Source organism: Protopterus annectens, chromosome 2.part1 (genome assembly GCF_019279795.1).
Source record: "Protopterus annectens isolate FY-2018-M chromosome 2.part1, PAN1.0, whole genome shotgun sequence".
NCBI classification, from domain to species: Eukaryota; Metazoa; Chordata; order Ceratodontiformes; family Protopteridae; genus Protopterus; species Protopterus annectens.
The window spans coordinates 1,429,496,178-1,429,522,091 of NC_056729.1; the positions used below are offsets into that span (position 1 = coordinate 1,429,496,178).

A 25,914-nucleotide genomic window follows, 5' to 3' on the forward strand; every position below is an offset into this window, starting at 1 on the left:
GATTTGCTAGAAAATCACAAATTTTGGACATTCTGTAAACTCAGTCTCTTTCTTTCTTTCTCACGAATGCACACAGTCTCACCAGTCTCTCTCTCTCTTTCTTTCTTTCTCACAGACTTGCATGTGCACACATAATCTCATCAGTCTCTCTCTCTCTCTCTCTCTCTCTAACATTCACACAGTCACAAGCCTCTCAGTCATGATCCCCACACACCATCTAACTGAACCATTTAGCTCAAATGTCAGTGGGCGAAAGTCTAGATTAAAGCCATCATACTTTCTTCTTAAAACTAAAAGTTAATGTTTTCTGAAAGCATACAAGTTGTTTTTTCACATTTGGGAGGGGTGTAGATTCAGAAAAAGAGAGCAATTAGTGTAAGTAGGAGTGCAGGCTGTAACATGCATTTTAGCATTGATTAACTTAATTTTAATTTAAATAATGCCTGGGGTTGCAGCTGCCAATTTGGAACAAATGTTCCTGTTAGGACGGTTAAACTTCATTATCTGAAGAAGTTGCATAGTTTTGTGTGTTTGTTTTAAGTTAATATATTGTGGGGATATTCTGGGGGGGTTGCTTTTTTGTTTTAGGGTTTTCATAAAAACAAAAAGTCTTAAATGTGATATAGGTTCAAATGGAGACAACAAGAAACAACTGTATAAAAGATCAGCCTTGTCAAACAGTGGATGCAAGTAACATGAAAGTTGGAAATAAACATGTAAAAAAGCTGTTTTGTATAATACCTAGGAATAATAACTTCTTATAATAGATATGTTTTGTGTATTATTTTGGAACATGGGTAGACAGAAAGATTAAGAATATTGAGTTATATTAAGAAATGCAGAGTGTAAATAGTCATGCTACAAGAGACAGGTTTGGAAAGAAATGAGCATGTAAGTTTGATAAAGGATTTCAGAATGGGTATTCAGCAGTTTAGCTCCACAAAGGTGGTGATAAGCTGCCCTAGTGCCATCTAGGTAACCTCATATACTGGAATCAGATTAGATTATATTGAAAAAGAGCTGCACCAACTGGATCCAAATAAAGCACAGGGAGGAGACAGAATTAGTAATAATGACCTGAGAGCACTTCACCAAGAACTTACAGTGCCATTATATATCTATTATTTACTAGGTCATATAAATATGGGGAGATTCCTCAAGATTGGAGGCATGAGCTTATTAAACCTGTCTTTAATGGAAAAGGGAGTAGTACAAACCCACAGTCATCCAGACCCTTAATTCTACTTTCATGCTGTGGAAAAATAATGGAGAAGGTAATATTGGATAAATTATTGTCAGAATTGGATAGGTTGGGACTTCAAACCATATATCAGTATGCATATGCTGAAAATAGATCTATTACCACCTGTAACATGATATTTTGTAATAATATAATAGCTATGAATGAAAAATTGTACTATGATGTAATTCATGTAGATTTAACATTAGCATTTGACAGGGTCATGCACAAAACACTGATCAATAAATTAGAACTACTAGTTACCAGTGTACGCTTGATAAGATTAATAGCTGCAAGGGTTGCAAATAGGACAATAGCAAGTATCCTACAGCAGTTGGAATAGATGAAATTCTTGGTAACAGTTAGGGTGTCCCACAGGGTTCTGTCCTTGGCCTTTACTTATTTAGATTATATCTTTCAGATCTTAATTAATGTGTTTTGGAGGGGTATATAAAGGGCTTGCTGTAGTTAATTATTTGTCTGATGAAGTTTGCTTATGAAGTAAACAAAAGCGCTAACCTTTCTTTTAGCTGGTTTGGTGTGTTTTTTTATCTTTTTTGTATTTATTATTTTGTTTTTTTTCTTCGTTTTATCAAAGGTATACCAAGGGTATCCATGGATTTGAAAATTTAAATCATTATGAAGGACTAATGGCAAGCATACTCATAGAAGTATTGGGAGCTCTTGTGTTAACATGCGTTTGCCATTGTAGGCTACACAGCAACTTTGCTTTCATGCTGAGAGTTTGATCATGTAGGAAGTAATGAGCTAACAAGACTTGTCATTTGTCACTTGTCAGTTGTTTTAAAGGTCGCAGTCAGTTTTCTGACTACTTCCATCTTAATCTCATTTAAGTAATTTTGGTATATAATTGTGGTATTTAAAGTCTACCGGTTCAACAAATGCTAGTATTTTCTGTTTATTAAATTGCCCTTTTTTGGTTGCACTAGTGGTTCAGTCCAGCTTTGCTTGTTTCTCCATTTATATTACAGACAAGGATTTCAGAGGCTTCTAGGTATAGAGGTGACATTTGTATTGTAGCAGATTCCTGGACCTGTCAGATTTTTTTTTCATCAGCTAAGAACTATTGTTTACTTGTCGACTTCAGCAAACCTTGCTATTGAAAAGCTGTTTTTCATAGTATTCACTGTTGCTTGCTTTTGGGATCCCTGCCTGTAAGTAGCCTGTTTGGCCAACTAGCTTTCTAGATTTTTTGTCTTCCTCTAGGGCTGCTTCTGACACTCTTCCACCACTATGCAAGTGCATCGATGGTAAAAGAAATGCATTGGGTAATCACTTTAAATCGCCTTAGAACTTTCTTACCATGCAGTATTATTGTATAGTATGTGTTTTTTAGTATTGTCAATCCACAGGCCTGCTTTTAGAAGCCAGATAAGTATCCCATAGAGGGTATGTTGTTTTTTCCTGTCATAAATATCTGATTCTGATATTGAATCTGAAGCTGAGGTGTCTTTAGAAGTTAGCAACTGCATTGTTTATGGGAAGCAGATTCCCTACAAAGATTTTCCCATTCTGTCTGTTTTACTCTAACCCAAAGCATGGCATGGAATCCTGTCCACATTGTGCCAATTTTACCTCAAGGACAATCTGAAAAAAGGCGATCATCTCTTCAGGAGTTTGCAGCCAAGGGGGCATGTGTTTGCTTCTGTGCTGCTGTTTTGTTGGCCAAAACCTCTGGCAAGAAACACAGGGGAATATTGTTTAGATACAGAGGATATCCCAATGGATTAGCTTGATCCTCTTAGGTCTGGTCTGGCAGCTTCACATGCCGATTGGTGCTTATGCAGCCTCACAATCAGTTTTGTTTGATTTTTTGTGACTGCTTTGCAAACTACCATGCCTTTGGCATCTGAGATGTCCTAAACAGATGTTTGTACCATACCGCCACATTCCAAAGACCCATCAGATGTTCATCGTGCATACAGCTGCAGTCATAACAGATGGGTTCTCCTGCCGTCAGGCGGGTCCTCGGTTGGCCAAATTTCAAAGTCCTAGGTCCGGCATAGGTTGTCGTTGCTTCTTCCCTGACGTCAGTGCGACAGGGGTATAAAAGAACCAGCCGACGCCATTTTCTTCAGTCTTTCTTGCCGTGCGGTGCCCGAAGCAGAAGCAGTTCGCAAGTGCCGGTTGGCCAGCTCCTGAAATTATGAAAATTTTGCAACCAAAGTCTTCTTGGAAAGCTAAGTACCCCGTTGGGGAAACTTTTCTTGCCTCAGACCGATGTCAGACAAAGTTAATAATTGTATTTCATGTGGGAAGCAAATACCACATAAGGATTTCCATTCCCTCTGTATTCCTTGTTTAGGCCCAGACCACGATGTCTCGGTCTGTCGCTTTTGTGCTACATTCAACAAATGCACCATTAAGTGTCGGGCAGAGTTCGCCCAGCATTATTTTGGTAAAACATTTAACTCTATTATGTCGTTGGATACTCCGACTCCAGTTTTGTCTAAAAAGCGCAAAGATAAGGACCGACACACGAGGTCCGCGGCCTCTACTGACACCACGCCAAAGCTGACTACACGTGGTCCGATTCTCAGCGAGGCGCCTATGCAGCCCCTGACTACCGACGACACTAAATTGGCGGTGTCTCCTGTGCCTGAGGTCACAGGCTCCTCTGCCCACACCCCGACTACAGATACCGAAGCCACTCTTGGCGGTGAATCTCAAAATGTGGACAGGTCTACCTCCTCTCAAGGTGTCTTCAGACCTTCCTCCTCTTTTTCCATCAAGGCTTTCACTAAGTCTAAAGCAGCCATGCATTCTAAGAGACAAGCTACACAGGGCCCATCTCCAGGCCCCATGCCTAAAAAACAGATGCTTAAAATGGCTGAGGATTTAATTACTCTTATCAGGGGTTCTCAACCCCTGGACAAAAGGCCCAGAGTGGAGGATGAATCCCCCTCCTCTGATCAGGGCTCCATTATTTCAGAGCACTCTGATGAACAGGAACATTCTTACTCCCCTTTTGAAGACTCTGATGCAGAGGAGTCCATTCCCTCTGTATCCCCCCCCCCCCCCAGAGGATTACTCATTTGGGGAAACTTTGCACAGACAGCAAGCACATTCTTCTGAAACATCTGGCTTATGTAATAATGTTGTTGAATTCTCTGGGATACACAGTCAACAAAAAGAAATCAAGGCTAATACCCTCTCGGAAAATAATTTTCCTGGGTGCCAACTTGGACACAAACACCCAGATGGCCTACCTCACGCCAGAGAAGCAGGGGCAACTAACTCAATACTTCAGAACACTAGCAAAGTACTCCAGGCTGACTGCAAGGAAAATCCTGCAGGCTCTGGGATTCATGGCATCTTGCATCTTACTAATCCCATGTGCAAAGCTGCATATGAGGAAACTTCAGTGGTACCTGAAAAACCTATGGTCTCAACACAGCCACAGTTTGGAAACAATAATACCACTAATTCCATGTCTTCAAAAGGAATTTCTGTGGTGGGCTCAAGCATGCCAAACAAACACAGGTCTCCCATTCAGCAAGCCTCAAGCAAATCAAGTCATCACAACAGACGCCTCGGACTACGCCTGGGGGGCGCACATGACAGATCGGTGCATTCAGGGCAAATGGTCCCAAAAGAAAAGCACCTTCACATCAATCAAAAGGAAATGCTAGCAGTAATAAATGCTATTATAGCTTTCAAAGGCCTTCTGCAACCAGGTCAACTATTGATAAGAACGGACAACACCACAGTAATGTGGTACATAAACAGGGAGGAACCCATTCATACCCCCTATGCAGACTGGCCATGTCACTTTGGAACATGGCCCTGGACTTACAAATCGAACTACAAGCACAGTACTTGCCAGGCAAGGAAAACACGCTGGCAGACAACCTAAGCAGAAATATGACAGATCCACACGAATGGAAGTTGCATCCTCAAGTTTTTACAGAGATAATTCAAGCATGGAGAAGGCCAGACATAGATCTCTTTGCCTCCCACAAAAATCACCAATTGACAAAATTCTGCTCAAGGATTTTTCATCCAAAGGCCTGGAGAGTGGACGCTCTCTTTCAGTTGGACATCAATGACAGTTTATGCCTTCCCACCTCTTCCTCTGCTGCCCAAAGTTCTATTAAAAACCAGAGCAGACAGACCAAAGATGATTCTCATTGCTCCAGACTGGCCAAGACAACACTGGTACCCACTCCTGAGGAGCCTGACGCATTCCCCACCATGGACCCTGCCTCTAATGCCTCTTCTTCTGACTCAGCACAGCTTCAAAACTCTTCACAGTCAGCTAAAACACTCAATCTAGCCGCATGGAAGATTCCTTAGCATCACAACAGACCCTACTCTCCAAGGAGGTGCAGGATGTCATTTTGGAGGCCAGAAGGCCATCTACTAGAAAAGCTTACTCCATAAAATGGAAACTGTTTTGTGTCTGGAATGAGAAAAAGGGCCAGGATCCTGGAAAACTGAATTTACCTCAAATATTACAGTATCTAGCTGAGCTGCTAAGCAGTGGACTTTCATTCTCATCCATCAAAATCCATGCCTCAGCCATTTCTGCAGAATACAACACTGATCCACCCTTATTCTCTCACCCCCTCTTAAGACAGTTCCTCAGAGGGGCTAAGAATCTAAAACCACCAAGGAAACGACCAATACTTGCTTGGGATCTCAATTTCATTCTATAAAAACTGACCTTGCCTCCTTTTGAGCCAGCTGCCTCATCAGATTTGCAATATTTGTCCTGGAAAACAGCTTTGGCTATTACCTCAGCTCATAGGGTATCGGAACTACAAGCTCTCATGGCTGTGCAGCCTTTTTATCATCTTCCATCAGGACAGAGTTTCCTTACGAACCAACCCGTTCTTTATGCCAAAAGTGGTATCCAGTGTAGCTTTGAATCAGGCCATACACTTACCTACCTTTTATCCTTATCCTCAAAACAAAGGGGAGAGATTACTACATTCCTTGGACATCCACAGACAACTGCGTTATTATTTGGACAGAACAAAGCCTTTCAGAAAATCAGAACAGCTATTTGTGTCCTATGCTATAGGAGCTCAAGGAAAGCCAATTTCCAAACAGACAATCTCAAAATGGATAGCCCACTGCATATGCTTTTGCTATTCTTTTCATGGCAAAACTGTACCTACATGCATCAGATCTCACTCCACAAGGGCCACGGATACCTCTGCAGCCTTTCTCAGAGGAGTTCCTACCAAAGATATTTTAGAAGCAGCCACTTGGAGTTCTGTGCATACCTTCTCCAAGCACTACCACCTTCCGCTATACTCCATATCTAGAGCGGGCTTTGCCACTGCCTTCTTGCAGGGCATTCTGGCTCCTCCTAGTTCCACCTAGTGCCTACCACCCCTTTCTTAGCTTTGGGATTCTACCCATCTGTTATGACTGCAGCTGTATGCACGATGAACATAGTACAGTTTTGTACCTACCATAAATGTAGATGTTCGAGTGCTAGTACAGCTGCAGCCCAGGTTTCCCTCCCTCCTTCCCCTCTTGGGACAGGCCTATTGGCTAACATCTCCTCATGCAACCTGATTGGGGTATTCATTCTTGATGTATTTGCTTGCACTACTGTATTTTGATTATATGGCATTGCTTTATTACACAAATTTATGTATTGCCTTCCTTCTGGGGGCACCTGACATCTGGGGCAAGAAAAACTGAAGAAAATGGCATCGGCTGGTTCTTTTATACCCCTGTCGCACTGACGTCAGGGAAGAAGCGACGACAACCGACGCCGGACCTAGACTTTGGAATTCGGCCGACCGAGGACCCGCCTGACGGCAGGAGAACCCATCTGTTATGACTGCAGCTGTATTAGCACTCGAACATCTACATTTATGGTAGGTACAAAACTGTACTTTTCAGAGGCTCGTATTCTTGTTACTTTTGGTGAAGTTGGGATTCCAGCAGAAGGCACTGAAGACTAAATCTTGCCAGCCAGTTAGCTTTCCTTGGCTTCGGCAGTGTCATAACCCTCTACTGGTTCTACTGCCCAACTTGTCCAACTAGCTGAGGGTTTCATGTCTCTCTGAAATCCAAAAGGCCAGAATTAGAAATACCAAGGGAATCTGATGCCCTCTCTAAAAAAATAGTAGTGTGGAACCTTATCTTGAGGATTCAGATTCCCATGTTTCAGAAATAGATGAGCTGGCCAGGTTTCTTCTACTGATGTGTATAATTCATTCACTGAGGGTACCTTAACATCTGCTTCCCTGTTAGCAGATTTCTTCTTCATGGCACAGCTTCATAGGATGAAGGTTTCCTGGTGAGAGGCCAAGGAATACTTGGAGGCCCAGTTCAGTTACAGAGGTTTCATGAGTTTGCTTGAACCTAGAACATGAATTGTTCCTCCAGTCATGGATTCCTTGGTGGGTGTATTTACCAGTACATCTGTTGAACAAGACTCCTTCCGTGCTCCAAGGAAAGCTGACTGTTGCTTTAGGAAAAAGGCTTCATTTGCCTGATCAGTCATGATGTCTTTGAATTCCAGCAAGGATTCAGCTTTGGCTCCATCCAGGAATCATATTCTCAATGTCAAGGAGTGCAGAATACTTGACAGATTGGGGGGAAAAATGTTTGCATTTCTGCCCTGTTGTCTTTAATAGCTTTTAGCTGACAGGCCCCATTGCTTTCCTATCAGCAGCCTCTGCTAGATGAGACTAGGACTAAAGCTAGGAGATACTACACAAGGATCTGACACAAGGTGCATGAACTTCATGACCATTCATCTCATGTTGCCAAGCACTTCAAGAAGTTTGGTTATGCTGTGGATGCATCAGGAAATAGCCACGGGGTCTGTTATTCAGAGCTGTGTGTCTAGTTCAAGAATGCAGCAACAAAACTGAATCAAGTACAGTGGTTAACAGTCTGCAGAACTACAGCAAAATCAAGCCAGAAAAAACTCCTGACTGTGGAAATGACACCTTTATTCAAACCAACGCAAAGCTTTTGGGTTATCGCCTTTCTTCAATGTGAACATAATTAAAAACAACAATCATTCCATTATGAAAGGTATTCATATCAAGGTCATGGGACACCATCCCCAATCACAAATCATTTTCAGTTAATTATAACATTTAAAAGCACAATATAGCAGTATGTATGTACATATCTTTTTCCTTTCTAAAATTGTATAATTCTAAAAGCATAAGGCATTCTGTAAAAACATGCCCTGTAAATGCCTACATATATATTTTAATATAAATATCTTACGTTTGTTTCATTTTTAAAATAAGCTTAATGCTAACCACAGCATTAATACTGAGTTGAGAGTCAGCCTGCAAGCGAACAATCCAGTTATATTCACTCACATCTTAACACATTATTTAATTCGCCACTTGTCATATTTTTATACACTATATTTGTCGCTCTGAACTTAAAATCATGATCCGAACCTCCTTCAGTAATGTGCCAAGCTAAAGCGTTAGCGTTGATATTCCTTCAGGTGTCTGACTGGTACTCCGTAATGTGAGCCTTAAGTTTTCTAGTACATTTACCTACACAAAATCCCAGACATGTTACGCAAGTGGCTAAATATACAATGTTGACAGTGTTGCATGTAGAAAAACACCTAAACATATATTTCCTTTTAGTTTTAGGGTGTATAAATTCATTATCAACTAGTGTGCATTTACAAACAAGTACAACTGTGACATGAAAACGTCCCACACTTAATTACCATTTCCTTCCTACTATTATAATTCATATCCTTATAACAAAGCCATTTCTTTAAGTTAGAACTATTCCTATATGCAAAGTTACGTTTTATTCCAACAATCTGTCTGAGCTCAGGCATTGCTTCTAAAATACCCCAGTTATTTGATGTAATTTTTTTGACCTCATGTGTTCTCCTACTGTATGTAATAGTTGTGTCTTTCAGCTTTTCCTGGTTAGGGGTCACCACAGCAGAACTCTGGTCCGCTAATGATTGGCAGTTGATTTTTACGTGCCGAGTTGCCAGCCCTGATGCACAACCTTCAACGAAGGTATGCCCATTCACGCATGTCTCCACGCAGAAGACGCTCTAGCTGAGAGTCGAACCGATCAGCGTCTTACTGTAAGGCGACAATGCTACCGCAGCACTACCACCGCGGATACTATAACATAGAAAATCCTGCCTATTCATCTGAGTTGGGATGGTGTTTTGACCATTGTTATACTTAAAGTATGGTCTAGCCAAACCTTCTCTATCATTTACAACTTTGTGCATAAGCCCAGTAAGCCTATCCAGAAGTTAAAAAACCAAAAAAGGTCAGGTACCTTAACCAGGAAACAAGTATCAGTCATAAAAAGGTACCAGTAGGAGGTGCCAAAATAATCACCGGGCAAAGATGTAGCAGCCACAAACAGATTTATTGCATAAACGCCAGCCAAAATCCAAAGCGTTTTCATCCACTGACTTCTTTAGATGTACAAACAAATTCATCAGTTAAGGCAGCTTATATACCCCCCTAAATGTTTAATTGAATAATTTATTAACATATTTAATCAGTTCCATACAACTTCCCCCTTAAGGCCACGATAACCATACTTATACTAATATAAAACCCATACATATTTAAAATACTTTTTTTAAAAAGTAGATGAGAAACTCAAACATCAATACTCTTGCTCAAATAAGTGACCCTTTCTAATAAATAACTATAATAATCTAAAAACTAGATATCTGCTAAAAATATATACGTATGTATTTGTAAAATACATTAGAAGGTGTGGAATACCTAAGAAATTGCAATTAATGTACAAGAATTGACAACAGTAATCTGAAACACTGAAAAAATAAAAGTAAAAAATGCATTGCTTCACAGAACATAGGACTAAATTCACTTCTATCCTTCTACAATTTAGCAGCCCTCATTCTCAGTATGGGCGCAATAGAAATGTGTTCATTGAACCCGGGGAGTTTGTTAGCTTCCAAGAGTAATTGCCAGTATATCTCCCTTACTTCTATTCTATTCTCCCACGGGCCCTCCCTAGAATCCTGGTGCACCATTTCAATTACAAAAAAACCCACTGGGCCTTAGCACACAATAAACTGTGTTTGTATAATGCATTGTTACTGTCCTTCGTTCTAATAGCATTTAGATGTTCATATATTCTCCTTTTCAGTTTTCGTGTAGTTTTACCTATATAGAATGCCCCACAAGTCTTACAAAGACCTAGGTATACAAGTCCTGCACTAGCACAGAAGTTTATTGTCATATCCTCTCTCTCTAAATTCATCTACAGTGCTATTTGTTTGCTGACAACTTTTATCCTTGTCAATATTAAGTATGCTAACGGTCAGCAATTGGCTTTTGGCAATGTGTTTAAAAGTGTGGGGTAGCATGCATACACTCTGTGTGTGTACCTATTGGGTTGCACCTTTTTCCTGTATATACTCGTACTAATATCAGTGCCAATCTTTTCAATTTTAACATCCAAGAAGCAAATTTTCTCCTTGGAAAAATTGAGTTTAAGTTTCAAAAAATTGGCCGTGACATCCAAATACTTAATGTCCTCTGCCAACTGTAACTGATCCCCCTCTCAGATTAGAAAGACAAAAATGTTCCCTGTTTTTCGCCACCCAAGAAAGTTATTTTCCTGCACCCCTGTCTAGCAGAGCCACAGAAATGATCCCCCGGGTGAATTTCCTATTTCCCATCCAACTGTTGAGGTTTTCTTAGAGGGCTAATGAGGAGCTTTGCTTGACATGAATGGTTAGTCTGTTCCAGAGCATGGGAAGTCTCTGCGACAGGAGTCTATCCCTGCAGCATGTTGTGTTTATTGTGGTGGCAAGGTTTAGGTCCCTGGAGTGTGTGGCTCAGAGGGATTGGGGTTTCTTTAAGTGTAGCATGTCCAACAGAGCTGGGTTTGACATGGCTTGGGATGTTAGGCAGACGTCACCTCTGAGTAGGCGATAAACAGCGTAGAGTTGGAGTTTTTTGAGACTGTCTGTGTATGGCATCTGTTTGAGGCCGGTAATTCTCTTACTGAAGTATTTCTGTGGCCTTTCTAGTTGTTGTAGATGTCTTGCGAGGTGCATGCCTAACTGGGCATTGTACTCTATAATGGCTCTGATGAGGGATGAGTAGAGAGGAACAATGACCTCTTTTTTCTGGAGGTGAACCCCTTTGTGATGAGGTGTGCCACATAGAAGGATTTCCTGACAATTGTGGCGATGTGATTATCAAAGGAGAGACTACTGTCCACCTGTGTCCCGAGGTCTCTTATCACACCTTTGGTGTTTAGTATGCTACCGCCTATGTGGTAGTTCATGGGTACAGTTTTTTTCCTAAAGGAGATGACAATGCACTTCTTGGCATTGAGCTGAGGCAATGGCTTTGACACCAGCATCGGTCTCAGTGAGGCCCCTAGATAACCAATACAGAACAGGGACAGGGCAGCTTTATTTGAGGGAAATCTTCCAGAGACAGCCTCCCTAAGTTGCCTGGATTTCTTTCTTAAGCTTATCCTTCTTGAAGGAGAGTAATAATGTCAAGACCTACTGACTCAAATTATCCTCAAAGGTTTGCTATCAAAATTTCGAAAACTTTTTTGTGAGTAATTACTTACACTCAAAAAACATTATCGAAATTAACAATAGCGACCAATCAAAATAACGAAACAAAAAAAGTCAGCAATTTGAAATAGAATTGTTGACATTTTTCGAACTTACCTTAACGTCAGGTAATGTTCAACACACACCCCCTGCTACTTATAATTTATATATTACAACTCCAAGATCGCCTTACAGTGAGAAAAAGGGCAAAGTTCCGATCCCCACCATAGTGTGATCTCCAATCAGTATGTCTGTCTCACAACAGTGAATGCATACTAACATTCGCTGTTGCAAGTTCGACATTTTCAAATCGCCGTTACGAAAATTTGATAAACTGACTTTAGACAATCAAAGTTCACATAATAGCATTTGATATTTTGATAGTAAGCCATCCTGAAGGAACACCAGATATTATGCAAACATCAGGCAAGTGTAGATCTCCAGGTCATTTTTGAGGGTTACCTGTAATATTCTTTGTATTTTTCTGTTACTCTTGTTAGCAAAGTCTGACTTTAGCATTAAGGGCTTAAGAAAAATTACCTTTCCCCTTTCTCTGTGAGCTTTGTATTTATATCTAAGGTTCAGTGATTATATTGAGAGCTGAATGCAGTGATAAAACTGCTGAAGAAGGTCTGTTGTAAGCATTCACTTACAGTAGTATGTTCTGAAGATGTAAAGATCTGCTAGGTAGGATGTCAGCAGAAAATTTGATTTATGCTCTACAGGTACATAACCCTGTCATTGATTATGGTGCTCTCGATAACATTGATGAAATTAAAGTATTGCTGCAGATAGTGACATGCCTGTCCTGGCATTTTATTTACTTGTGATTTAACTGTTACTGTGAAGTCTGTGGAGCCTGCCATGCACGCTTTCTTTTATGCCCTCTCTGGATTTTCAGACAGAAGTCTTTACTTGGGGGAAAAGGCTGATGCAGTTTTGGAAAAGTCTAACTGCATTTCAAAATTTAATTTAGTTTCTTTTTCTCAACTGTAAGCTTTGTAAGTCACTTTGTGGGAGCTCTTCAGAAAGGCCCATTGTAATTGCAGATAGGGCTGTGCACATGGGATAGAAACGCTACAGCTACTGTTTTGGAGTTTCCATGCTGGTTGTGAGACTAGTTTTCAGGCTGTTGTGTCATAAAACTAAATCAGACAGTAGAAAGTTCTAATTAATGTCTTTTTGTTGCAGTGACCCAGACTGCGAAGGCCACCGTTGTGAAAACAGCAACACTTACGATCATCAGCAGTATGATGGGGAGGAGAGCCAAGATGAGGATAGTTGTTCAGAAAATAGCTCTAGCACTTCAACATCTACAAATCAGAAAGAAGGAAAATACTGTGATTGTTGCTACTGTGAATTCTTTGGCCATGGCGGGGTAGCTTTTAATTTTTTTCTTTAAATTTCATTTAAAACTACTTTTTAAAAAAGTTATTGGATAATTCTTGCTTTGAACTAAACTGTAATTTAATGTCTTGCTTTAAAGAGGATTCCATTCATTTTTTGAGAAAAATATTTTGCAGTTTTTGTTCTACTTGTTTGGTGTCTTAATTTTACAGAGAAAATTAGGTCCTTTGAGATATCTGATGTAGTTGAGTGATGTAAGAGGAGCTTTGATGTCACAGGTTGATTTTCAGCAAGATAAAGTGCATTTGTAGCCCGTGCAGCTGTTTTATATCAAAATGATGTCTGTGTAATTTGTGTAAGCATTGCCGGTTAGCTTCCTTCTGTTTTTCCTGTGCTGACTTATTTTGCATGGGCTTCATTATTGTTTCTTGCAGTTTGTGGTATTTTCTTTTGCAAAACTGTAAATTATTTGCAGAAAATGTACTCTTCATTTTGCACTTCTGTTTTACTTCATTTTGTTCTCTGTTAGTAAATGAAAGTTTTCAGCAGTGGTTGCCACTTTGTTATGCATTTGTTTCTTTGGTATCTCTATGATGTCTCAGATTACAAACTGCGTAATACATTTTAACTTAATTACGGTTAGCTGAAGAAAATTTAAGTCGCAGTATAGTCCGTGGAGAATTGGATAGCTGCTTTCACTTTTACATCTCTGCCATTTTTTAAACGTGTACATTTTATGACTAATGTTACATGTCTTTTATCAACCATCCCATACCTCCATGAGATGGGAGCTGATCTTTTTTCTTTTCAGAAGATGAAATTCAGGTGTGGGAGGCAATCCCCTAGGTATCCATCAGAGGTGTATTTGCTGGGCCATGATTCCCAATCATGATGGTGGCAGACAATGCAGTTCGTAGTACCGGCCTCCATGCGCATACACTTTGTGCATGTCTGATTCCAGCTGCAGCATATGCTGATTGGCAGGCAGTCATGCTGCTGTTGTCAAACTACTACCTTTCACAGCAGTGGCTGGCCTAGTCATCCCCAGGATGGGCAGGTGTGTCAGCCACTCACTTTGTGTACCTTGTCCAGCTCTTCCAACACAAAGTCTCTAGCCATAAATTTGGGCCATCTGTGTTGCAGTCGGGGCTTTATAACTGCTGTATGGCATGTTGTCAGGAATTCACTGCCAGATATTTGTTTTGTTAGTGTAGATGACGGCCTTTTCTTTTCTACTAACTTGCTGTTGAGGACTCCTCTTCTGGAGTCCAATGAAGTCCATGTCAGTAGTTTTATTAGTCTACTGAGTGCATTATCTTCACCTCAATGCAAGGAGCTCCTTTGGTTGCTAAAAGCTCAGACTTATGATGGGATGAAAAGGATGCAACTTTCTGGTATTGTTTGTAGTTGTGATCCTGATCCCTCATTGCTTTTTACTGTCATCTTCATTTTATGGGAAGTGAAATATGTCCTTTCTTAGGTCACTGTTGCAGTATTCCCAACTGTTGTGTTATCTTGACAAATTAACCTGGATATCTGGCAGTGGTATCAAAGCCATATGTAAGATGCATGACCTAAGCCCATGGGCATAAGGTTACATAAGTGGATGTATGAGCATAAATCCTCAAACTATCTCACCACCAGTCTTGAAAGCAGATATTGCACCTGTCTGTTCTACGTTTGCTGTTTGTCACTGTTGAGCTTCACTGGTTTAGATAAGTGCCCTATTAGGGACGTTTCCTTATTTTTTTTCTCAGTTGCATTACTGTTTATTGCTCCAACAGATGTAAGCTAGGAGGGGAAAGTGTGATTGCAGTAGGTATATTCCCTTGCAAGAATCTCCACTACCAGTGCCTTTTCTAAAGACCTCAAGAACCTAACTTTCCTTTCTCTTTATTCATATGAACAAGTTTGAAGCCTAAGTCTGATAACATATCTGCCCAATTGGACTCTGATGTACCTGCAGAGGTTTTGGAACTTGCAGTGTGCTCAATATCTACCCAGACTCCCATGACCTCACCAGAGGCTGGTATGACATCTGTAGTTTGCATGTCCAAAAAGACTGAAGTTAACAGTAATGGCAAGAAGGGGGAACGTCAGTTAATGGTTTCCAAAGGACCCAAAGGTATACTCCTGATCTTCATTTGAGAGGAAATTTCAGGGTCACTCATTGAGTTTCAACAGGGGTCATAGCCTCCTTGTTTATTCAAAGCAGGTGTTGCACCTAGGAAAAAGAAACAAAAACATTAGAAGTCTTTCCTGCCCTCAAATGTTAAGGTTAATAGAGTGGGTGCATTTTTCAGAGGTCCTACTTAAGCCACCATCCTTTGCAGGCCCTACTACTACTACTTTCTCGTTCCACTTCCCTAAAGAGAGACTTACATGCTTTTTCTTAGGATGAAGACTATGAGTCAATCAGATGAGCACTCCTTGACCTACTCATCAAATATCCAATGGCTGGGCCAGGTAGCCTCAGATTATGAAAATTCCCTTTCTCCTCACTCCCCTATTGAAGAAACTTAATTTAGGGAAACGGTTAATATGATGAAGCATTTTAAATGAGAATCTAAGTAATTTCTGAAGTTTGGTAGAGATACTATTACTTCTTTGAAGTAGGCATGCCTGCTCCTGCACAAGTACCTCCTGTTTTGGTGGCTTTAATTGATGCTTCCAGTGCATCAGACTGGCAGCCACCAGCTTCTGAAAGGCCTGAGAGGTTTGACAAGGTACTTGAAGGCTTATAATGTCTACAAAACGCAGTGGCAGACCCTTCTTTGTCAGACTCAAGTAACTAAATACTTATTGTATATTCTGGCCAGTTTAAATAAAACATTATGCTCACCTGAGGAATCTGCAAGTAAACGGGCTTAATCATTGGTGACTTGGGCTTCCCAAGTGGCTAGGAAAGGCATAAAATGCAGATGTGATACAGTAGAAGAGTCCTCCTGGGCAAGAGCTATAGGTTCTATAATCAGTAGGTGTGCATGGCTACGGTCTTCACTCCTACCAGGGGATATAAAGGCAAAACTCCTAGACTGTCATTTAAAGAAGGAACTTTAGTGTAGATGCTGACAGTCTTTTCAACCAGTTGCAGGGACAAGAACTGTAGACAGATCAGATCTTTATTACTTCTGTGCCAAAATATCAAAGGAATTGCCCTGTAAAACCCATTTCCTTTGTTCGCAGGGACCCAGGGCCATCTTATAATGCTAAGAAAATGCCTAGGAAAGGATTCCAAGACAAACCAGATGGCATCTCTAAATTTGAAGTTCCTCCTTACCCATGTCTGCCTGACTACCCTCTGTCCCCCGCCCTACCATTTGGTTCTCTCCCACTACCTGTTCAAAAAGCTCATCTCATTCCTTAAAAAAGTGGCTATTCATCAGTTCAGACAAATGTGTTCTTTCCGCCATTCAAAATGGGTACAGAATGCCTGGAAAAAGTGCCTTTATTCACTGGTATCCCCTCTCCTCCTCACCAAAATCGGATACATTTATTGCATCTCCTAATACAGGCCTTGATCATGCAAGGCACGATAGAATCAGTGCCTCCACAATTTGCGGGAAAAATGATCTATTCCAAACTGTTGCTTCTACCAAGAAAAGGAGATTAGAGACTGGTTTTGGATCTTAGTGCCTTCAACACCTTTCTCTGTGTCCCATATTTCAAGATGTTGTCCCTGCAAAACTTTGCTTACATTCATTCTCCCTCAAGCCTTCCTAGTGCCTCTGGACCTAAAGGAATGCCTGTTTCTGCATTGCTATTCACTAGAGTTAATAGGAGATTTTTGAGGTTTTCTACTGGCTCATTACACTTTAGGTTCTCTGCTTAGCCTTTTGGACTCTCTACACCCCCTGAATCTTCACAAAGTGCTTGGCCTACTGCAGAACTCAGAGAATCCAGATATTCCCTTATTTGGATGACCTGTTAATACAGGCATCTTCTCAGCAGATACTGTTTTCTCAAGTGCATAGGTCATGCATCGGACATAGGGCTGTATGGAAAGCTTTGGTTTTGATACACTGGCCCGGGCATTCTGGTTATTTGGCAAAATAGCCCAGCAGTTTGGAATACTGCAACAGTGATCAGTAGAATATCTGTTATGATAAATATTTTATGCAGCTGTACTTTATACAGGTTTGAATTCCAGGAATTGACCAACATTATCTGCTAGTCCAGTTTAGTCAGGCAGCATTTATAGACTGCTGTGTCATTCATAGGGTCACCATGTCTTCCACTCAGTGAAAATAATCTGTTGCTGGGCTTAAAATCTTAGTCTTCCTGCAGGGATAGCCAAGTCATTCTGGGGTTCAGTGATTACTCCTAGCTTGCAGTCATCTGCAAACTTAGTCAGCCAGAGCCTTTTGGTATTGGCTTTTACTTCAGCAAAGTAGATGCCAAACAGGAGAGGTCTCCACACAGAAAATGTAAGTAATTTAAATTTAAGTATTGATTTAAATAATCTAAGTAAGAAGCTTAAGAGTTTTTAGCTTGAGTTGCAGGTACTTTTAGTGGAAAGGCTAAATGATAAAGTATGAACTACAGTGATGCATATGCAGTTAATTCCTTCTGCTCTAGCTATATATGTTGTTTACTTTGGCCTTACTCAACATCTGTGCTTATTTACTGCAATTTATGCTCAAGTTTTTTGATAAAGTAAGTAGATGGCATCGATGTCAGCTGTTTTGTAGCACATTTTAATATCCACATAGGTTGATGAATTTATAATTTTTAGTATACCAGTAATCCACTTTGATGTCCTTCATTTGATCTCTGTTGTAGTGTTACTCACATATGGGAAGTATCCTGTTAAGGGATGTCATATATTCTGCCAGAATATCAAATTTTGGGCGTTTGCCTCTCACAACACATGTCCAACTCATGATCTAGGCACCTGGAAGTGTGCCAGTACATAAGGGAGACACCAGCAAAATGTTTTTGCCATCAGCCCAAGGCGAGAGACTCCATTTAGCCATTCAGTCTGTTAAATATACGGCCTGTGATGGTTCCATCGAGTGTAATCAAATAAATATCGCCATTTGGGAACTTTGCTTAAATTTTGGCAAATATTCCATCTTTCATATTAGCCAAGAGAGGTAAATGTGACTCCTGCAGGCAGATTCTGTAAAGGCCAGCATACTAAATGTCTTTTTCGCCTTGGTCCTACTCACAATGTCAGGGGGTGCTCTAACTGTAAAACCTTTGGCCATAAGACCATTAGGAGATGTTTAGTCTCTCTCTTAAAATTTATTTTGAAAACCAAAAATTAAAAGGAGTAGTGCAAGTTGGATTGGCCTCTGAATCCTTCCTGTTGAACAGCTCTTAACAGTTGTAAAAAAGCTGAAGAACTCTAAACCCGTGGGAGTTTCAGTTGTCTGAACAGACCCAGAAATCTCTATTGTGATGTGTGATCCTTCTCACTTCCCAGTTATTGTTGCTACTCCCACTGTCACATCCCCATTGGAGGCCAGCAGGATGCGGTTGAACAGCATGTCCCATATGACCAGTCCTATGGCTGGTAAGGCTACGAAGGGAGAACCATGGCTGATTATTTCTGAGGGACCATAGAGCATTCCTCAGATCATCAGTGAAGGTACCGAGTACTCTCCTTGAAGTACATAAGGGGTCTAAACTTTCTTGTTTAAATTCTACTGATACAAAAAGCGGAAGAAAGATCAAACATAATTCTTCTGCTGCTACTCCTCCATTTGACCCACAGAAGGAATTGTATGATTTTTTTTTCCAAAGCCCTTTTTAAGGCTCTTATGTGCTTTAAACCTAATTTCTTTTCCTCCTTGCTTCTGCACCTGAAAAGTAACTTGGAGATGCACTACTAAGGAAGAAGGTTCAGATTCTGAAGTCAAATCTCCTGCTTTTTCCCATCATTTCCCAGCTGGATTTGAATCAGTGGGTGAGGATACTCCTCCTTCTTATTTCCCTAATTGTTTTGTGTTTTGTTTTTTTTTTTTTGGGGGGGGAGACACTATCTGAAAGATGATGCAACACTTTCAGTGGGAAGGGAAGCATGTGTCTTATATGCAAAAAAACTATATATATATATATATATATATATATATGTGTGTGTGTGTGTGTGTGTATCTTGCTAAATATGGGTGTTCCCAAGCTCTCTGCTTTCCCTACTGTGTTTGAGGCCCTACAGATGACTTCTTGACATCTGGCCTTAACCCTGAGACATAACCAGCAGTCACAGAAAAAAATGATAGGTTCTGTAAGGTATCCGGTACCTACATGTTTTTTTATAAAAATTACTTTTCAGATCCAGTAGTCATATCTGTTGAGTTTGACTAAACATCCAAGCGTCTTCCCTTTACCACTGCCTTACCCAGTGCCAAGGATACTACAGCTATGGATGGGTATGAAACGAAAGTATACACTTCTGCTACACTTTGTGTCATTAACTATTAGACTTGCATGTCTTGGCACCTTCCATCCATTTTAGTCTGTATGAGTAAGTTAATCTCTGATTTTCCTGATTCTGACAGCAAGTCTTTTTCTTTTGTGCTTATTCAACACTGCCACTCTGGTAACTAGACTTTGTGAAATGTAGGCATGATGCAGCTGATGCTTCTTCCAGGGCTATAGCTACTGGTCCTATCCTTAGGAGATACTCTTGGTTACACTGCAGGCCATGCCAGCAGATGCACCCTTGGACAAATGGTCTTTTTTTGGTTCAGCTACTGCTGGCATTTTTAAAAACCTGCAAGAAAGAGGTGAAACAATGCAAGACTTAAACAATTTTTCCTTTCACTGGTGCTTAAATTTCCTAGTAACTACTATTCTAAGGTAGGACTATTTTTTCACAAGGAACAAAAATCCTGGTGAAAAGGTAAGCAATTCTTCAAATGGAAATTCTGAGACAAGCCCGAAACAGATTTCATAGGACCTAAAAGTTCACTTGCTGACAAATCTTCCAGATTTTAACTATCAGCCTCCCCCACACACCATACCTTGGCCAATCTCCTCCCAGTCTTTCAAGGAAACTTCCCCTTTTAGAAACTGATGACCAAAGAAAAATGGGATGTTCTTTGTGTTTCACTGTTGCAGTCATCACATTTAGGTTATCCCTGCCAGGGTAGCCCTCAGTCCGCCCAAATACCAGAGGCTTGGTATTTCTGGCTCGGTTGCTGTCGCTCCAGGACTGATGTCAGGTCATTGGTGGTATAAAAACAGGCAGCCGATGCCATGACATCAGTCTTTCTTGCAGAGGAGCCCGAAGCAGAAGCAGTTTGCATGAGTGCCGGTCGGCCGCTACCTGGGTTTTTTGTTTCCGAATTGAAGTTGAAGTCTTCTGAAGCTTAGTACCCCATTGTTGATCCTTTTTTCGTGCTCTAACCGATGTCAGAAAAAGTTAACAATTGTCTCGCCTGTGGAAAGCAAATACCACACCAAGATTTTCATTCCTACTGTGTCACTTGTTTAGGCCCAAACCACAACATTCCCTGCTGTCTCTTTTGTGCTTTGTTCAACGCTTGAACTATACGTCGTCAGGCCCTTATTGTAGCTAGATATTTTCGCTCTTAGACTTTGACTTCCGATATGGCTTCAGTAAGCCATCCGACAACCGATCTTCCAAAAAAAGTAAGGATAAAGACAGAGACAGACCGCACAGGTCCAAAACTGCCGACGATGCTTCCATTAAGCTAGTAGTCAGTTCTTTGGTCCTCATTGAGGCGCTTTTGCAGCCCCTGGTGCCTGCTTCTCTGGATTTGCAGGCTGCTACCGAGACCCTTTCAGAGTCTGGTATGCCGCAAGGCTCTTCTTCGACTAAGAATCCTGCAGATGTCTCTACCTTGGATGGGTACGGAGCCGCTGAGCAGGGACCGGCTTCTGAGGAAGTACTTTGCACTACCGATACTCGACACACACCGACTTCTTACTCGTCTACAGTTCTTTCGAAAACTACAGAGTTTCTAAGGCCCAGGGTACGAACCACACCCAGAAAAACGATGACCCAAGCTGAGGCCCTGCTTCCGTGCCTCAGTCTCAAATGCTTAAAATGGCGGAAGACCTTATAATGCTATCAGGGGAAGCCAGGATACCCCTTCCAAAAGAAAGAGAGACTTGTCCCCAGTAGTTATATTTGAACAAGAGTCCGATGACTTTGATGCATCTGAATATGAAGATATGCAACCCCTCTCTGCTTTTGAGGATTCTGATGCAGAGGAATCCATACCTTCAGCCTCTCCACCCGAGGACTTTCCCTTTGGGGGAAACCCTACATACTTTAAAGGAGCATTTCCAATGGGAATGTCAGGACTATCCTCAGTCAAAAAACGGACTCAGGGAATTCTTAGATTTTCCACAGCACAGACCTCTGGCCATTCCTCCTGTCCTGGATGTTGTGGATGATGTCTTTATGGAGTCCAGTCTGACTCCTGCTCACAGGAAACCTGACAGGTACTGTAGAGTCCCTGGCTCTCTCAAATTTCTTTCCAAAAATCCTGCTGCTGACCCCCGAGGTCATCTCTCAATGACCTAAAGGAATCAAAGCAACTTCAGCTAAGAGTGCCACCCCCTCAGATAGGGATTCTCGAGCATTAGACAGATGGGGTAAAGAAGTATTACACCTGTGCTACTCTTGCTATTAGAGCATTAAATTGTCAGTTCCATATGCTGAAATATCAGCAACATACCATGGAACTCCTCAAACAGAAAATATCTTCTTTCCCTGCTTGTGCAGAAAATAGAGTTACAAGAGTTGATACATTCTGCAAGTCAGGTAACTAAGCACACCTTACAATGTGGTTTTGACGCCTTAGAAGCATCTTGCAGGGCAGCAGTCACTGTGGTTCTGTACTTAGAAGACATGCTTGGCTTAAGGAACAGACCTTGCCAGACCATGTCAAATCCAAATTATTGGATGCACCCTTGCGTAAAGACAACTTATTTGGCACCAAGACAGAAGAGGTCCTAAAAAATATGGAAGAAAAAGCTAAATCTATGCAGATAGTTAAAGACTTCTTACAGGTCCAGCCACCGAGGTTCAGTAGGCATTGCCCCTCCAAGCACTGGTCCTTTCCTGCCCCCCCCCAGGTCAGCTCAGCTTAGACCCAGGGGAAGCAGCCCCCCCCCCCAGACAACAGCCCCAGGGAATGCAGAGATATAAGCAATGGAGTTCCTCCTCTTCAAAACCATAGAGTGCAAAGCCACCCCCTTATGGTAAGAGCTCACACTGACTTTACACTTCCACCCCCTCCCTCTGCCCACCTGCACTTGCCCATAGGAGGAAATCTCTCCTTCCACGCAAGCAACTGGGCCACCATTACCAACGACTGCTGGGTCCTCAACATAGTGTCCCAGGGATACACATTTTAATTTCACACTCTGCAAACCCCAAAAGGATTCCCATATCTTCCCCCAAACCAGTGGGCAGAGGCCAAAAAGCAAGGTCTTTCCCTCCTCTCTATGTGGGCAATAGAGCATATTCCTGCAGAGCAGCCAGGCCAAAATTTCTGCTCCAGACTCTTCCTGGTACCCAGAAAAGAGGGCACATGGCGCCCCATCCATGACCTATTTATTCTAAACACCTTTCTGGTAATACCAAAATTCAAAATGCTCACCCTCCAGCACCTTCTTCCTTTGCTTTCCAAGGATGCTTGGTTAGCCACCCTAGACCTAAAAGAGGCCTACCTACACATTCCAATCAGGAAATCATGCAGGAAATACTTACGTTTCAGAGCAGGATCACTGCACTTTCAGATATTCATTGTGTTTCACTGTTGCAGTCATTACACTTGGGTTATCCTGCTGGCAGGCGACCCGCAGTCGGCCCGAGTTCCAAAGTCTTGGTCCGGCGTCAGTTGCTGTCGCTTCTTCCCTGACATCAGTGCGCCAGGGGTATAAAAGTTGCAACTGACGCCATTTTCCCCAGTCTTTCTTGCCGCGCGGTGCCCGAAGCAAAAGCAGTTCGCAAGTGCCGGTCGGCCGACTCCTGAGATTTTCAAAATTGTGTTTCAGAACCGAAGTCTTCAGTAAAGCTAAGTACCCTGTTGGGGAAACTTTTCCTTGCTCCAGACCGATGTCAGTAAAAGTTAATAATTGTATTTCTTGTGGGAAGCAAATACCTCATAAGGACCTTTCACTCTTACTGTATTCCTTGCCTAGGCCCTGACCACGCCGTTACTAATTGTCGGTTTTGTGCTAGATTCAATAAACACACTATTAAACGTCGGTTTGATTTTGCTTTACATTATTTTGGCCAAAGGTTTAATTACATAATGCCGTTGGAATAAACGACGACCAGAACTTATAAAAAATACAAAGACAAAAAAAAAAAGGACAGGCATCTGAGGTCCAAAACTGACGATGAAGCCTCTTCTAGGCCATTCGCCGGTTCTCAGTGAGGCACTTTCGCAGCCCCTGACACCCGCTCCCTCAGAGCCAAGGCCATAACAGACAGCCACGTGGAGACACCAAGGCCTGTGGAAACTCAAGGTATTGGGCCTACGGAATCTATACCCGCAGATGGGTCCGGAGCCGCTGAGCAGGCATCGGCTTCTGAGGGTGTTTTCAGACCTTCACAGCTTACAATTAAGCCCACTACAGCAGCAAAGTCAAAAACACCATTAAAGACAAGGCAACAAGTACAGCATTCTCCAGAACAGTCATCCATGCCAAAGAAACAGATGCTTAAAATGGCCGAAGACCTAATTACTATAATCAGGGGTTCCCAATCCCCCTCCTGACAAAAGGTCTAGGCAAGACACTGATTATGATTCCTCTGACCAGTTTCCATTTCCTCTGATTCCTCTTCTGATCAGGGATATTCTCTACCTCCCTATGAGGACTCTGATGCAGAAGAGTCCATACCTTCAGCCTCTCCGCCTGAGGATTATTCTTTTGGGGAAACCCTGCACACCATGAGGGAGCATTTCCATTGGGAGAGCCAAGATTATTCAGAATCCAAGAAAAGGTTCAGAGACTTCTATTATTGCTTCAGCACAGGCCCCTGGCTATCCCCCTTGTGCTTGATATTGTGGATCCCCCTTGTGCTTGATATTGTGGATGATGTTTTCTCTGAATCCAGCCTGACTCCTGATTCTTTACCCCCTGCACCAGTCAAGCCAGACAGGTACTACAGGGTCCCTGATTCTCTTAAATTTCTTTACAAAAACCCTGCTGCAGACCCAGAAACAATTTCTCAGGGTCCTAAAGGGGTTAAGGCTTCCACTGCTAAAAATCCTGTACACTCTGATCGGGACTCCAGAGCTCTGGACAGATGAGGGGAAAAGTTTACACTTCTGCTACTTTAGCTGTCAGTTTTTAAACTGTCAGTTTCACATGCTTAAATATCAACAGTACCTCATGTCATTGTTAAAGCAGAAAATGGTTTCAAATACAGAAAGTCCTGATAGTAAGGAAATGCAGGATTTATTGCATGCAGTTGAACAAGTGGGAAAGCATACTCTGCAATGTGGTTTTGATTCATTAGAGGCTTCTTGTAGAGTCGCAGTTACAGGCTCTGTTATTCGAAGGCATGCTTGGTTGAAAGAACAAAGTTTACCTGACCATGTTAAAGTAAAATTATTGGATGCTCCATTACAGCATGATACTTTGTTTGGTGTTAAGGCAGAAGAGGTGTTAAAGAAAATGGAGGATAAAGCAAAGTCAATGCAGACAGTGAAAGATTTCTTACAGGTTCAACCACCTAGATTTAGTAGAAACTGGCCTTCAAAAAATTGGTCTTTTCCAGTGTCAGACAGACCACAAAGAGGCAGATACAGACGCCCAAGAGGCAGATCTCAGCCCCAAGGCTCCTACAGACCTAAACAATGGGGTGCTTCGGCCCCCAGTGGAGGGGAAGACAAATCACAACCTTATAGAAAACAGCCCCAATGACTTTCCTCTGCAAATGCCAAGCACTTACCTTTTGACAGCACCTCTATTTTTTTATTTATTTATTTGCAGTTGGTTTACCAGGATAGTCCATTGGGCCAAAAAGAACCCGTTTTCAATGGAGTCCTGGGGAGAAAAGCTCCAACACAGACAGATTAGGTACATACAAAAGATTGCTAATAATAATTATACAAAAGTAAAAGATGAAACATTTGAGCTCAAAATTCATGAAGCATTAAAACAATACAATCTAATGAGGATTAATGTGAAGTAAATATGCTGAGACAGTAACATTTTTTACATTACAGAGTAGTTATTCAGAAGGAACATAAGTTTTGTTAGGTAAAGTTAAGTATCATAAGCGTAAAAGGAGGATAAGATATCTTATATTTATGAGGGATGGGAGCAAGAACAATCCCATTGGGACTTTAGATGTGTATGAAGAGATTTTTTGAACATGTACTGGTTAGAGGTAGTGCGAATGGATGGTGGGAGTGAGTTCCAGAGACGGGCAAGGTTAAAGGATAGTAAGTGTTTGCCTGGGGGATGAGATGGTTTATGAACTTCTAGTAGGTTTTGATTGTTAGATCTTAAGACTCTATTTGGTAGGTGCATTTTGAAGCCAGAAGACAGGGAGGGACACAGAGAGGGGTTGAGAATGAGCTTATGAGCTAAAGTCAGCTGTGTATAGATGAGATGATTAGGTAGTTCAAGCCAATTTAGTTTTTGGAGAGAGGAACAGTGGTGGGTGGAGGACCTGTGGCTGTTAGCGAATTTGGCGATTTTGTTATAGCAAGAGGAAAGCTGTTTTTTTTTAGAGAGGTCTGAAGATTAGTCAGCCATGGAGCCCCGTAGAGAAGAGAGGGGATAAGAAAGGAGGAAGCGAGAGAGATTTTGGAGGAGCTTGTAAGGT

The 25,914-nt window shown here is 41.6% G+C and overlaps 1 protein-coding gene across 2 annotated transcripts in view; it reads left to right on the forward strand.

Annotated features, from left to right (window-relative positions):
* Positions 1-25,914, forward strand: part of FAM193A (family with sequence similarity 193 member A) — a 2,395,037-nt gene that overhangs the window by 1,774,143 nt on the left and 594,980 nt on the right. For both annotated transcript variants that reach the window (XM_044062897.1, XM_044062898.1), the window contains one exon: positions 12,990-13,176. In XM_044062897.1, coding sequence (XP_043918832.1) covers positions 12,990-13,176 — 187 coding nt within the window. The remainder of the gene's footprint in view (positions 1-12,989; positions 13,177-25,914) is intronic.